General features: G+C 46.6%; 1 protein-coding gene across 2 annotated transcripts in view; it reads left to right on the top strand.

Moving 5' to 3' along the window:
* Trappc9 (trafficking protein particle complex 9) overlaps positions 1-13,459 on the top strand; it is a 464,527-nt gene that overhangs the window by 83,218 nt on the left and 367,850 nt on the right. For both annotated transcript variants that reach the window (XM_032916426.1, XM_032916420.1), the window contains one exon: positions 7,950-8,076. In XM_032916426.1, the coding sequence (XP_032772317.1) occupies positions 7,950-8,076 (127 nt within the window). The remainder of the gene's footprint in view (positions 1-7,949; positions 8,077-13,459) is intronic.

Genomic DNA, 13,459 nt, shown 5'->3' with positions numbered 1-13,459 from the left:
TACTTACTTTAAGTATAATTTTATTTACCTCCTGGATTTTACAGTGGGTAGCTAAGAGTTGACTTTGGACTCCTATTTTTTCCTAAGAATCATTTTAAAATATAATATTTAATTAAGAGATTTATAGTGCTTGATATTTACTTATTCTTCTCCACTCCTCTCCCTAACTCCTCCCAGATCCACTCAAACTCCCCAACCCCCTAATTTCCTGTTGTTTTGTTTTTTTGAATCACCCACTGAGTCCAGTGTGTACAGCCCATATACTTCTGGGTGTGGGGCCATCTGCTGGAAGTGTCCACCTACTAAGGGCCAAATTCTTGAAACTGACTTCCCCTCTCCTGAAGCCAGCAATTGACAGTAGCTCCTGGCTGGGGTGTGGGGGTGGGGTTGGGGATTCATAATGCCTTCCCCGCTCCATGATAGAAATTGTGCAAGCAAAAACAGCTGCTATGAGTTCATTTGTGCAGTTGTCTGGCGTGTCCAGAAGTCACCGTTTTACTCTGGTCTTCCCTGACCTCAGATCCTTACATCTTTCCACCCCCTTCTGTGATGGCACTTAAGCCTTGGTGTGTGCAGGTGTAACATAGATGGCCCATTTGTGGCTGATCAAAATCCATTGACAAGTATTCTCTGTTCTTTGACCAGTTGTGAGTTTCTGCATCAACTATCATCTAGTGCATAGCAAAGCTTCTCTGATGAGGACTGTGTAGTTTGAATAAGAATGACTTTCATAGGCTCATATATTAGAATGCTTAGTCATCCGAGAGTAGCACTGTTTGAGAAGGATTGGGAGGTGTGGCCCTGTTGGAGTAGGTGTAACTTTGTTAGAGGAAGTGTGTGGCTAGGGGTGGGCTTTGAAGTTTCAAAAACCCATGTCAGGTTCATTGTCTCTCTCCCTAGGGATCAGAATCTAGCTCTCAGCTACTACTCCTGTCCCCGTCTGGATGCTGCCATGCTTCCTGCTATGACAAAAATGAACTAAACCTCAAAAACTATAAGCAAGCTTCCAATTAAATGCTTCCTTTCATAAGAGTTGCATTGGCCATGGTATCTATTCACAGCAGTAGAGCAGTGACCAAGACAACGGCTGCATGCTGCATTAATCTTCCTGATATAGAGATAAAGATTTAGAAGGTAGTTTGATATCATGTTTATTCAGCAAAATAACAGCAGTAGGTTCACTCTGGGGCCTGTGAACTCTCTAGCCATAGGTTCCTGGCCAGATTTACTATGCCATCCATGTTTCCTCCTGTGGAGTTTCAATTTAATCAGAAAGTGTTAGGTTACCCCCATAGCATTCTTGCCATTGGTCATTAATGTAGCTCACAGGTTCGTAGTGGGCAAGCCTATATATGACTTTGTTCCCCAGCAGCCTACATAGCACCATCTAGTACTGTGAAAGTTAGTCAGCAGGAAAGAAACTTCCTGGTCAGTACAAACTTGATTTCTTCTTGTCCTGTGACCAGAGTGTGTAGTGTCTCAGGCAGTTAGGTCTTAAGATCAAATTCTGGTGGGTAAACAGAACAGCGATGATAGCTTGCATTGTTTTGGGAGTCTCTGAGATACGCTTGATATCTCAGTAAGTTGAGGAGAAGTAGCTCATTCCCACACTAGGCACTGGGGCTTTGTTTATCAAACTCTGTCTTTGGAAGGAATACATTCCCCTGTGTACAGTAACTCCATTTAAACTCTCCATTTTCTATCCATCCATCCATCCATCCATCCATCCATCCATCCATCCATCCATCCACCCATCCATCCACCCGCTCATCCATCCATCCATCCGCTCATCCATCCATCCACCCGCTCATCCATCCATCTACCCACTCATCCATCCATCCATCTATCCATCCATCCATCCATCTATCTATATATTCATCCATCCATTAACCCACACACCCAACCACCCACCCACCATTTCTTAAAATGGCACATGTCATAGCTTTCTAAATCTCCTAAGTATTAGTTTTGCTTTGCCACTCCCTCCTTTGTCTTCGCTTCTCATTCCCCCAACCCTCTCTCCTTATCATTTCCCTTCCCTTCTATACCGTCCTCTACTGCCCTACTCCTTTAAGATCTGCCCTCCTCCCTCTCCACCAATAACCCTTTTCTAGTTTCCTGGCTTCTACAGGTTTAATGCTAAGAGCCGTGTATGAGTTGAGAGCATGTGACTATTGTTTATCGAGGTCCGAGTTACCTCGCTCAGTATGCTGTCTTCTACGTCCATCCATTTACCTGCAGATTTCACATTTTCATTTTTCTTTGAGTGAATGCAATTCTACCGTATAATAGATACTGCACATGCTAGGTTGATTTCTGTTATTTTGAGGAACATACCAGTTTCCATGGCGAGTGCACTGATTTGCACACCCACCATCAGCACACCAGGGTTTCTCGTCCCTGCATCCTCTGCAGCGTTTGATGCCTTTTGTTTGCTTAACCCTGGCCATTTTGATTGTGGTTAAGAGGAAATCTCAAAGTAGTTTTAATTTGCGTTCCCTCCTTCCCCCTTCATGGCTAAGGATGGCAAACACTTTAAAAATATATATATATATATATATATATATATATATATATATATTTAGCCATTTGTATTTCTTTCTCTGAGGACTGTCTGTCCAGCTCCACAGCCCACTGTTTAATTGGGTGGTCTGTTTTCTTGTTTAGCTTTAGTTCCGTGTGTGCTCTAGGCACTCATCCTCTGTTGGCGTACAGCCGGCGGGCTCTTCCCATTCTCTCGATCGCCTCTTCAGTTGATGAAGTTTCCTTTGCAGCATAGCCTTTAATTTCATGAGCCCCACTTGTGCATTGTTGGACCTGTTTCCCGGGCAACTGGAGGTCTATCCAGGAAGCCCTTACCTGCGCAGATATCCTGAAGTATACTCCCTCCCTGTGAGCTCTTCTAGAAGTTTCAGAGTTTCAGGTCTAACATTGAGATCGTTGATCCATTTGCAATTGATTTGTGTACGGAGGAGAGAGAAGAAGCAGGTTCCATTCTTGTTACATAGATACCCAGTTTTCTAACACCATTTGATAAAGATACCATCTTTCTCCATTGTGTAATTTGACTATGCAGTTTCCTCAGCATAGGAGGTGCTTCCAGGCATCTCGAATTTGACACGGTGTGTGTCTTAGTCACTGTTCTATTGCTGTGAGGAGACACCATGACTGAGGCAACTCTTAGAGAAGAGAGCATTTGGCGGGACGCTTGCTTACAGTTTTAGAGGGTTAGTCCATGATTAGTCTGGGAAGCAGACAGGTGTGGTGCTGGAGAAGTATACTGACCCACAGGCAATAGGGAGAGAGAGAGAGGGAGGGAGAGGGAGAGGGAGGGAGAGGGGAGGGGAGAGGGAGAGAGAGAGAGAGAGAGAGAGAGAGAGAGAGAGAGAGAGAAAAAGGGGAGGGGAGGGAGAAGGAGGGAGGGGAGGGGGAGGGGAAAAGGAGAGAGAGAGGGAGAAAGGAGAGAGAGAGAGAGAGAGAGAGAGAGAGAGAGAGAGAGAGAGAGAGAAGAGAGAGAGAGAGAGAGAGAGAGAGAGAAGGCCTGGCATGGGCTTTGAAACAAAGCTGACCCCCATTGATGCACTTCTTCCAACAAGGCCACATCTACTTCAAGAATGCTGTTGTTCCTAATCCTTCCCAAACAGTTCTACCAACTGGGGACCAAGTATTTAAATATATGAGCCTATGAGGGGGTCATTCTTGTTCAAACCACCACAATGTGTTCTATTTACACCCAGAGGATTTAAAAAAAAGTCACTTTGTGTATGTCTTCTAGGTGTGTATGTTTGTATGTGTGCTGTGTGTGTACCTTTTGTATATATGTGTCTATGGGAGTGTGTCTAGTGAGTACCCATGGGAGTCTGTGTAGTGTGTGTGTGTGTGTGTGTGTGTGTGTGTGTGTATCTTGTGTGTATGTGTGTGCATGCCGGAGTGTGTGTGTGTCTTGTGAGTTTGCACAGTAATTCTGCTTGACTTTGGACATTTAGGTACTTTAAGCTCTGCTGTTATGGATTCCTGTTTTTATATTGTTATGGTTAGAGAATATACTCTGTATAATTTCAGTCTTTTAAATTTTACTGATATTCATTTATGGCAGGGTGTGGTGCGTCATGGTGAATTGCCACAAGTGCTAAGAAGTGTCCGGATTCTCCAGCGATGGCTGTAGTGCTCCATAAATGTCAATCCAGAGAAGATGCTTTCTGCTTCGCCATCCTGTTCATTATTTTAACAAAGGGATGATAGATCTGCAAACTTTAGGACAGTTATGTAACGTCCCCTTTATCTTTTGCTGTGTATATTTGAGGCTTTAACAGGTGCTAAGGGATGCTATAGGCAGTAAAATGGTTACAGCAGTCGAGCAGATGAGTATATCTGCCAGTTTACATACTGACTTCTTGAGACAGAACAGTTAAAACAAGCTTAATGAAACATCTCTAATACACCACTTTAATCCCCTCCTCATGGGTGCCCTGGCTCTCCAGACTGTTCATTATGCTTGGCTTTGCATCCTTCGACCTTCATTCCCTCCCCAGCCCAAGGATATAGCCACGGAGTTGTCCTTTTTCTTTCAGTTATGTAGCATTCCCTTCTGATTCAGTCTGGTTTCCTTCAGCATAGTGTCTGCGTCCATCCATATTTTGGTAGGTGGCAGGCTGTCCTTTTAAAAGCCAAACAAAATTCTAGTATGCTCTTATTATTTATATATTTGCTTACTTCTTTAGTGGGTGTGGTGTATGTGGATATATGCACACGTGTGTGTGTGTGTGTGTGTGCGCGTGTGTATACACAGAGGCTAAAGGGTGATGTGGTTCTCCACCATATTTATTTTGTGGGCTAGGAGATCTCACTGAGTCTGGAGTTGTCTGACTGGCTGGGATCCTCTCCCAGGGCTCCTCTTACCTCCTCCTTCTCAGTGCCAGGATTACAGGAGTGTACTCTGCCATTCCTGTTTTTTTTTTTTTTTTTAAGATTTTCTTTCTGGATTTGTATGTGCATCTGCGGGTGCCATGTGTGTATAGTGCCCATGTGCAGGCTAGGTGTGAACCAGCTGACATGTGCGCCAGGAATCTGAATCTGTCCTCATGGTACCTCCCCACCCCCTCCTCAGTGTGCCTTTTATGCACACCACACTGTCCATGTCCACAGTTCCCACCAGCACATCTTTAAGTTGTTCGCATACCCTGAGCGGGTGCTGGTATCATCTCCGTCCACCCAGGAAGAGGCACCTCACGGTCTTCTGTGTTACTGTGTCGGTCCGGAAACCCATCAGCAGTGCAGTGGAGTCTGCTCTTCTCTGTACCCTCCCCACATCACCGTGGGGAGGCCCCAGCCATGCTCCTCTGAATGTAAATGAAACGTGAGATCAGGGTGCGTCAGCTGAATCCATACCATTTCCTCTCTGGGGTTCGTTTTCCTTAGTGTGTTTTTCCCCCCTCTCAGATTTGGGGAAGAGATGTTCATCTTCCTCTCCGGTCTTCCCCTTGCTTAGAACTCCATAGCTGACCCAATGCAGACATGGCTGCCTCGGGTTACTCCTTAGAAAGAATAAGAATGAGTTGGGAAATCATGATGCACTGGTCTTTATGCCAGCATCAACTGTGGAAATGCCCCGTGGTCCATCAACTATTTGCTATCAAGAGTTTGATGACCATGTCTTCTCTTGTGAGGAATGTCATAATTAAGTGACAGTTTTCATAAAAAAAAAACAAACAAACAAAAACATTCTTTTGTCTGTATGAATCCTTTAATTTCTTAGGTGGGAAAAATAGATCTTAAGGGCAGTAGGCACTCTTTAGTTGACTGGCATCATTGTTGAAACTCCTGATCAAAACAAAATGATATATACTAGCTTTGAGTGAGAGAAATTAAGGCACTATGAGTCCCCACTGCCCATCTTGGACTGTGAGAGAGTTATCATGATTTCCTGAAGCTTGGCCCATGTGGCAGATGCCAGGAGCCATCAGGGCTTTGAGCTCTCCTCCCCGTGTTGTAGTCTCATGGGGTACCTGTGGTCAGGCCTCACCTGTTGGCTCCTCCCTGGGACTTGAGAAGATCATCTCCCTTCCCCAGGTTCTTAAGACCCGACACTTCCCCAAAGGGATTTCTGGTATGATTATATTTCGGATGGTTTCCTACACATGAGTTATAGGAGAGACACCACATCGCAGTGGCTAAAAAGGGAATTGTATGTGACATGGTGTCACCAGGCCCTGAAAGATAGCACTACTCTACCGTAGCCAGGGGAACCCACGAATATTGGAATCCCCCCCCCCACCTTGGAAGGCCCCTACGGAAAATGTTGACCTGAAGCAAGTAGCAGGAACACTGATGGACAGACTCAGTGAGTGACATGCCCTAGCACACCATGGGAAGGGCCATCAACAGTGCACAAGTGTACTGTCATGTGCTGGGACTTCTTGGGCATCAAAGAAAGGCTTTTCCTTCTCCACTTGAAAAGCGTTTGCCCAGAGTGGCACGGGGCTGGTTGGTACTAACACTTTCAAGCCAGGCACAGGGCAAATGAGGTGGTCTGCTTGCTGCCTTTGAGCTTCTTGCAAGACTGTAAGTTGAAGGTTATTTGATCATTTAAAGAACTTCTTACCTTCTTAAACTTTTATTTCTGTTTCTGACTCTATGTGTGTGTCAGTGGAATCCAAAAGAGGCTGTTGGATCCTTTGGAGCTGGAGTTACAGTTAGTTGTAAGCCGCCTGCTGTGGATGCTGGGAACTGAACTTGGGTCTTCTGGGAGCACGTGCTCCTGAACACTGTGCTATCTCTCCAGCCCTACAGTCTTTTTTTCTCTTTGAGGATGAATTCAAAAGTGATCCTTCTCATGTCTGGTTCCCACAGAGAGCATCTAGATGGAGTTCTAGCAACAGGGAAGTCTTTGCCTGGACCTTTGGGACTTGTGGGCTCCAGTCCGAGTGGCACAATGTCTGCCCATCATCTTGAGTTTCTCCGTGTGTGGCTACAAGACAGGGATGTTGAAGGTGTGCCCGGTGCTGGTGTGCGTGGGTTGCTGCCAGGCAGTGTGTCATTTTGTCCCCTGGGAGCTTGCACACTTTGTAAAAAGGAGCCATCGCTTCTGCTTTAGGACAGCTAGGCTCTGGAGGAGGCTTGCTTCCTGAGAGGCTGCACAGTGCCGGAGCAAAGCCCCGTTCTTGACTTGAACCCATGTCCCATTTGGCTATCCTTTCTGATTGACTTTCTCTGGTATTTTTAAGAGAAGAGACTTTCCATAAGGCATGAGCTTCTTTGTCCCCCTTCTCTTAAGTCTTTAAACGATTGTAGTGACCAATGGCAGGTGTAGGGTCACATGCAGGACCTTTGACAAGCTGCTTTCTCCTCTTGTCAGACTTCATATGCAATTTTGGGAGGGACGGTCTGTGCTCCATTTTAGAGTCCTTTGTGGCTAATATCAAAGCATCACCACCACCACCCGTGGCCTCTCTCCTTCCCCCAGTGACAAAGGATGTGTGTATGTGTGCGCGCGCATGTGCGTGTGCGTGTGAGTGTGAATGTGTGCGTGTACCAGTGGTTGGGACAAACAGGTTTACCTTGCAAAGCTCACTAGCAGGATCAGAGACATTGATTTGTGGAGATTTGCTTCCATGTCTGTCAAATGGACAAACTGCAGTGCAGACTCTGGGGAGACTAAGCCTTTCATGGTGTTTGGTGCTTAGTGATGGCTGAGAAGTACTGTTAAAAATGCTTGGTCCCTGGTGCTGGACACATGCTAGAGGGTCATAGCTCAGTCCCCTCCATTTCCACAGAACGGACCTTCAAGGTGGAGGCTGCTGGAGTATCTCAAGGAACCATTACCATTCTTTCTCTTCTGATGGGAGCCTCCCTTATGGACTGGCTTGGATCGCTCCAGACCAAGCTGAACCAATAGTCACCCTCTTCTGCTTTGCCTACTGAGCCGACATTCTATTTTGTTTCATCCTCAGAAAAGAAAGATGTGACTCAAAGCCTGGAGAACTATACTGCCAAGTGTCCTGGGACGATGGAGCCCATCACCCTCCCGGATGGCCTCACGCTGCCTCCTGTGCCCTTTACTAAGCTGCCCATTGTCAGGTAAGGTGGTGGGCAGGGTGTGGGGCAAGCTTTCGTGTTGTTCACATTCAGGCCTTCAAAAGAGACCTGCTGTTGACTTATGACTTCACTTTTTAAAAAGTTATTTATTTTTGAGAGTTCCATACATGTATACAATGAAATATGAAAATATTTACCCCGGGGCTAGAGAGATGGCTCAGTGGTTAAGAGGACTGACTGTTCTTCCAGAGGTCCTGAGTTCAATTCCCAGCAACCACATGGTGGCTCACAACCATCTGTAGTGTGTTCTGATGCCCTCTTCTGGTGTGTCTGAGGACAGTGACCATGTACTCACATATATGAAATAAATAAATGTTTTAAAAAAAAGAAAATACCCCCCATTTTCCTCTCCAACTCTGCCCATATTCCTCCCAACCCTTACCCTCACCCCCATTTTTATGGCTTATAACCTACTTAAGATTGGCTTCGGTCTCAGTGATAGCAGCTTATCAAACTGAGGGCAGCGGTGTTCTGTAGCTGCCCTGGTCCATGCCTGTTGTGTGGACAGATGGCACCTTGCTGATTTCTAGTCCAGGATGGAAAGCGCCCAGACCTGGCCGTCTCCTGCTCACAGATGTGGGCTGACTTCCTGCCACTCTTCAGGAACAGAGGCGTTTCTCTCCTTCCATTATCTTTGCTGCAGTCAGGGCCCCTCAGTACCTTGGGATATCCAGGCCATGCACTACTGCACCAGCGTGAACCAGGTCCCATGGGCCTTCCACTGCACACAGATCTCATGGAGGAACTTCCAAATCTCAGAAAGGCTTGTTAGAAGGCTGAAAAGAGGCAGCCGCAGTGTGGTGTTTTGCCGTGGAGCAGAAGTGTACAGTTGTAGGGTCCCCCCTGTGGGCACACCTTTTGTCTGTTGTTTTATGCCCTGGGCCCTGCTGTGGAAGGGCCTGGGCTCCCCTTGCAACCCTGTGATGTTCTAGGAGTGTGTCACTCAGCCCTCTCAGGGTGTCTGTTACTGATATGAGACTTCAGGGAAACTCCACGTGAATTTTACTTCTACTTCCTGCATGGTAGAGTTATAAATGAACTTTCCAGCCAGGAGTGGTGGAACACACCTTTAATCCCAGCACTCAGGAGGCAGAGACAGGTGAATCCCTGAATTCAAGGCTAGCCTGGTCTACATAGTTGAGTTCCAGGACTACCAGGGATATACAGAAAAACCCTGTCTTGAAAACCCAAAACAAAACAACAACAAAGATCCAACAAACAACCTAATTTTTTTTTTCTGTGTTGTTGGAGTCAAATCCATAACCTTTCACATCCTAGGCAATTGGTCGATTTCTGAGTCTTATTCTCAGCAGAAGACTGTAAGCAGGCTCTGGGGCTTCCTTAGGCTAGCTTCTCGCCCCCTAATGGGGCTCTGTTTCACCTGCAGGCCTGAGGCAGGGCACACTCTGTTCCTCTCTAGGGAGTGTTGTTTTTAATCTGACAAGAGTTAGAAAGAAAAGGGTGAAAAAAGAAATCTTCCAGGCGATTCTGTGGATAAGATTTAAAGTGGATATGTTTGATTTGGGATTGAGGGAATTATTCAGTTTTCAAACTTAAAGGCTATGAGAGCCTTTCTTAATAATTCTATATCAGCATCATGACTTGGGTCATTTTTAAATTGAGGAAGCCTTGCATAATAGAACATTCTGGGCTCCCAGTGTTGCACCTGGGTGTCCCAGTGGTCAACCCTCTTGTGGGATGCTGGAGGGCAAAGAGAACTGCCCTCACAGACCCTCACAGACTGCGGTGCATCTTGGGAGCTCCATAACTGGAGTTGGCACTCCTGGGTCTGTTCTGTCCCCAAGAGAAAGTGCCTCTGGGCTGCCCTGCCTTCTACTTGTCTGAATGTGCTTAAAGCTCTTTTTGCTCACTGGCTTGTCTGGTTCTGTCTGAGCTGAGCTGATACTTGTGGAATCTCAACACTGCCTGGTGCCCAGCACCCAGCACCCAGCACCCAGCACCTATTGCCTCCCAAGACCTTCATTTTCTTATCAAGGATAACCTTATATTCAGAAACAGTATCTTTTCTGAAAATACTGGGATGCTATGTTTTTATCTTACAGGTTTAGAGGTTCAGTCTATCATCATCAAGGCGGGAGCATGGCAGCGTCCAGGCAGACATGGTGCAGGAGGAACTGAGAGTTCTATATCCTCATTTGAAAGTTGCTAGGGGAAGACTGGCTCCCATGTGGCTAGGAGGAGAGTCTCATTGCCCTCCCCCAACAGTGACACACTTCCTCCACGAAGGCCACACTTACTCCCTGGGCCAAGCACATTCAAACCACCATAACCTGTATGGAGGATCTGAGAAGCCAGGGCTTCCTTCTATCAGCATGTGCTGTCCCTTCCTATTTATGGTAGCTTCATATACCTTTTCTAGCTCTCTGTGCTGTTCTTTACTTGATCTGAGCCTCACTGTCCTGGTCCCATGGCCTCATTCACCGTTAGTGGTTAAGTTACACGGCCTCTTATGGATCCTCTGCACAGACCCCTGAGGACTTCTCTGTACAGCCCCTTGCTACTTTTTTCTGTTGATTCTCAAGAGAATCCCCTTGATTCTCTCACCCTGGGTCCTAAGCATCTTATAAGGTGTAGCTCAAGGCAGTGAACCCACTGTGAACCCATTCCTAGGTGGCTATAACAGTCTGTGAGATGACTTCAGTTCTGGAGAACATTCAACCCAGTTGCAGCCTAGAGCCCAGAGGGAGGTTGCTTTCTTCTCTGTGAAGAAAGTGGAAACACATGGCCACTCTGATTCTTCTTCACCTCACCATTCCCCTGTAGCTGCAGCAGCGCTAGATCACACATCTGCACCCAGAGGAAAGGAGGGGAGAAGGTCTAGAGATTTCTTTCTTTTGCTTAATGAGAATCAAAAACACTCCTGGCAGATTTGTAGCAGGTAGCATCATTAGAGTGAGTCTGACGGATACTGAGATGTAGGTAAGTCATTCTCCTGGACTCTGGGAAGCAGCTGGGTGAAAGGAGAGTGGGGTGAGAGATGGGCGCTTGCCTAGGCAGCCAGCAGTGCCCATGGCACTGGGTACCGTGGATCTTCTCTCTGAGCACATAGAGAAACTCTGCCTTGTGGGCCTCAGGTGTGTGATGCATGGGTACGCAGCTGAGTCCACTAGTGTCTCTGGGTGCCAGTTGGTAAAATCCCTAACCTAGATGCAAGGGCGCATGTGTCTGAGTGGCCAGGCTGCATTCAGGCACACCAGAGCCTACCTCTCCCCTTCCCTGCTGTGTCCATCCCTGTGCGAGCTTTGCTTTCAGGCCTCAGATGGCATCGGAATGGCAGCCGTAGTACCAAACCTCATTCTCTTCCCAGTGACCATGAAATGGGAGAGAAGGTCGTTTTTGGTATCTGTGAGGCAAAGATAGAACTTTCTTTTTGGAAATGTTCCCTCCCAATCCCTTCCCTCTCGCAGAATTACGAACTCAAGTCTTCAACAGACCCCAGATAACATGCTTTCAGGAAGGAAAACCCCCAGAGGAGTCTTCCTAGAGGCAGGCACTGACTGGGATATATGTCGTCCTCCTGGGGCTTGGGGCACATTGTGCCACAGTGTCCGGGTGAGCGTATTTGTTCACAGCACTGGGCAGGTCTGTTGTTTTTATTCTGAATGATTTCCATGAGCAGATAAAAATCAGATTGTATTACATTTACCTGCTTGCCAGTCATATTTTGGTGCTGCTCTCCTGATTTTATTCATCCATCCATTGACCTATCCATCCATTTATTCATCCATTCATCCACCTACCTATAGATCCATCCATCCATCCATCCATCTATCCACCCATCCACCCATCCATCTATCTACCCATCCATCCATCCATCTACCACCCACCCATCTGTCCATCTGTCCGTCCATCCATCCATCCATCCATCCATCCATCTATCTACCCATCCATCCACCCACCGACCCATCCATCCATCCACCGTCCACCTGTCCGTCCATCTGTCTGTCCGTCCATCCATCCATTTATCCATCTATTCCATCCATTCACTTATACCTACCTACCCATTTCATCTATCTAACCATCCACTCATTCATCCATCTGCTCACTTACCAGACACCCACTAACCTACTCACTAACCCATCTGCTCACCCGCTTATCCATCCACTTACCTATACACCCATTTATCTCCTCATCCATCAGTCTGCTTACCCATCAGTATAGCTATGGACTCAGGTCCTCTCATACGTTTCATGACAAGGTCCATTTTATCCCTATCCTGATGTTCTGACTATGGTGTAGTTCTTGGAGTCATTTCAGACTGGCACCTTGGTCTTTGTCCTGGGCCCCTCATTCCTGGGCACTCCAGGGACTGAAGCAGTATAGTTCTTAGTCACCTGGATGCTCAGCCACACAGTTGAGGACACTGAGAGTGACAGATGTCTTGTTGAAGCATCAAGCGTTCCTTCATGACTGACTCCTTCCACCAGTGTGCTCTTGCAGGAATCAGGCAACAGAATCCAGAGCTGTGTTCTCAGGCCTCAACACAAATGGGGGACCCATCTTACTGGTACTCTCTGTATCTGTACCTGGCCCCTGGCAGGTGACCTGTCTTCTGTTGCTATAATGAGATACTGGGAGCAAACAATTTTAAGGGAGAAAAGGATTGTTTGGCTTCGACTTCATGTTATTCATGTCTGCCATTTTCAGGTTACAGTCCATCATTTGGGGAAAGTCGAGGCAGGAAATGCAACACATAATTATATTAAAAAAATTAAGAGCTGAGAGAGTGAATGCTTGCTTGCTATTCAAGTTGGGTTTTCTACTCTTAGACCACTCAGGACCCAAGCTCAGGGAATGCCCTCTTCTAGGCTGGCTCTTCCCAAGTTAATTAATACAAACAAGACAGTCTTCCACAGACACGCTCCCAGTACAACCTGTTCTAGACAAACCTTCCTCAAAATTCTTTTCCCAGCAAATCTGTGTAGAGTCATAGACAGTCCCTGTAGGTGGACTTGTCACTTCTGAAACTCCTGGTCCCCTTGATGACTTCCCTATCTCCACTTGATAGGAAAATCCAGTGCAAAAGCTGTGAACTGGGCCAACATTTCCATAGAAATGATCTGGGGGCTATTAGCATATATGAAACATGAGTCAGTTTTCTGTTACTGTGACAAAGTACCTGAGACAAAGCATTTAAAGTAGAAAAGGTTTATTCTGCTTCATTGTTTCAGGTCTTGGTTTGTGGTCCCTTAGCTCAGTGCAGTGTAGCAGAGGCATGTGGAGAAGAGAGCTGCTCGCCTGCAGCTGGGAAGGAGAAAGAGAGAGAGAGAGAGAGAGAGAGAGAGAGAGAGAGAGAGAGAGAGAGAGAGAGAGAGAGAGAGAGGTGGGTGGGGTGTGGGGTGTG

Source organism: Rattus rattus, chromosome 1, assembly GCF_011064425.1.
Source record: "Rattus rattus isolate New Zealand chromosome 1, Rrattus_CSIRO_v1, whole genome shotgun sequence".
In the NCBI taxonomy this organism is placed as follows: domain Eukaryota; kingdom Metazoa; phylum Chordata; class Mammalia; order Rodentia; family Muridae; genus Rattus; species Rattus rattus.
The sequence above is the reverse complement of the archived record's forward strand: the minus strand, read 5'-3'. Positions and strand labels throughout refer to the sequence as shown.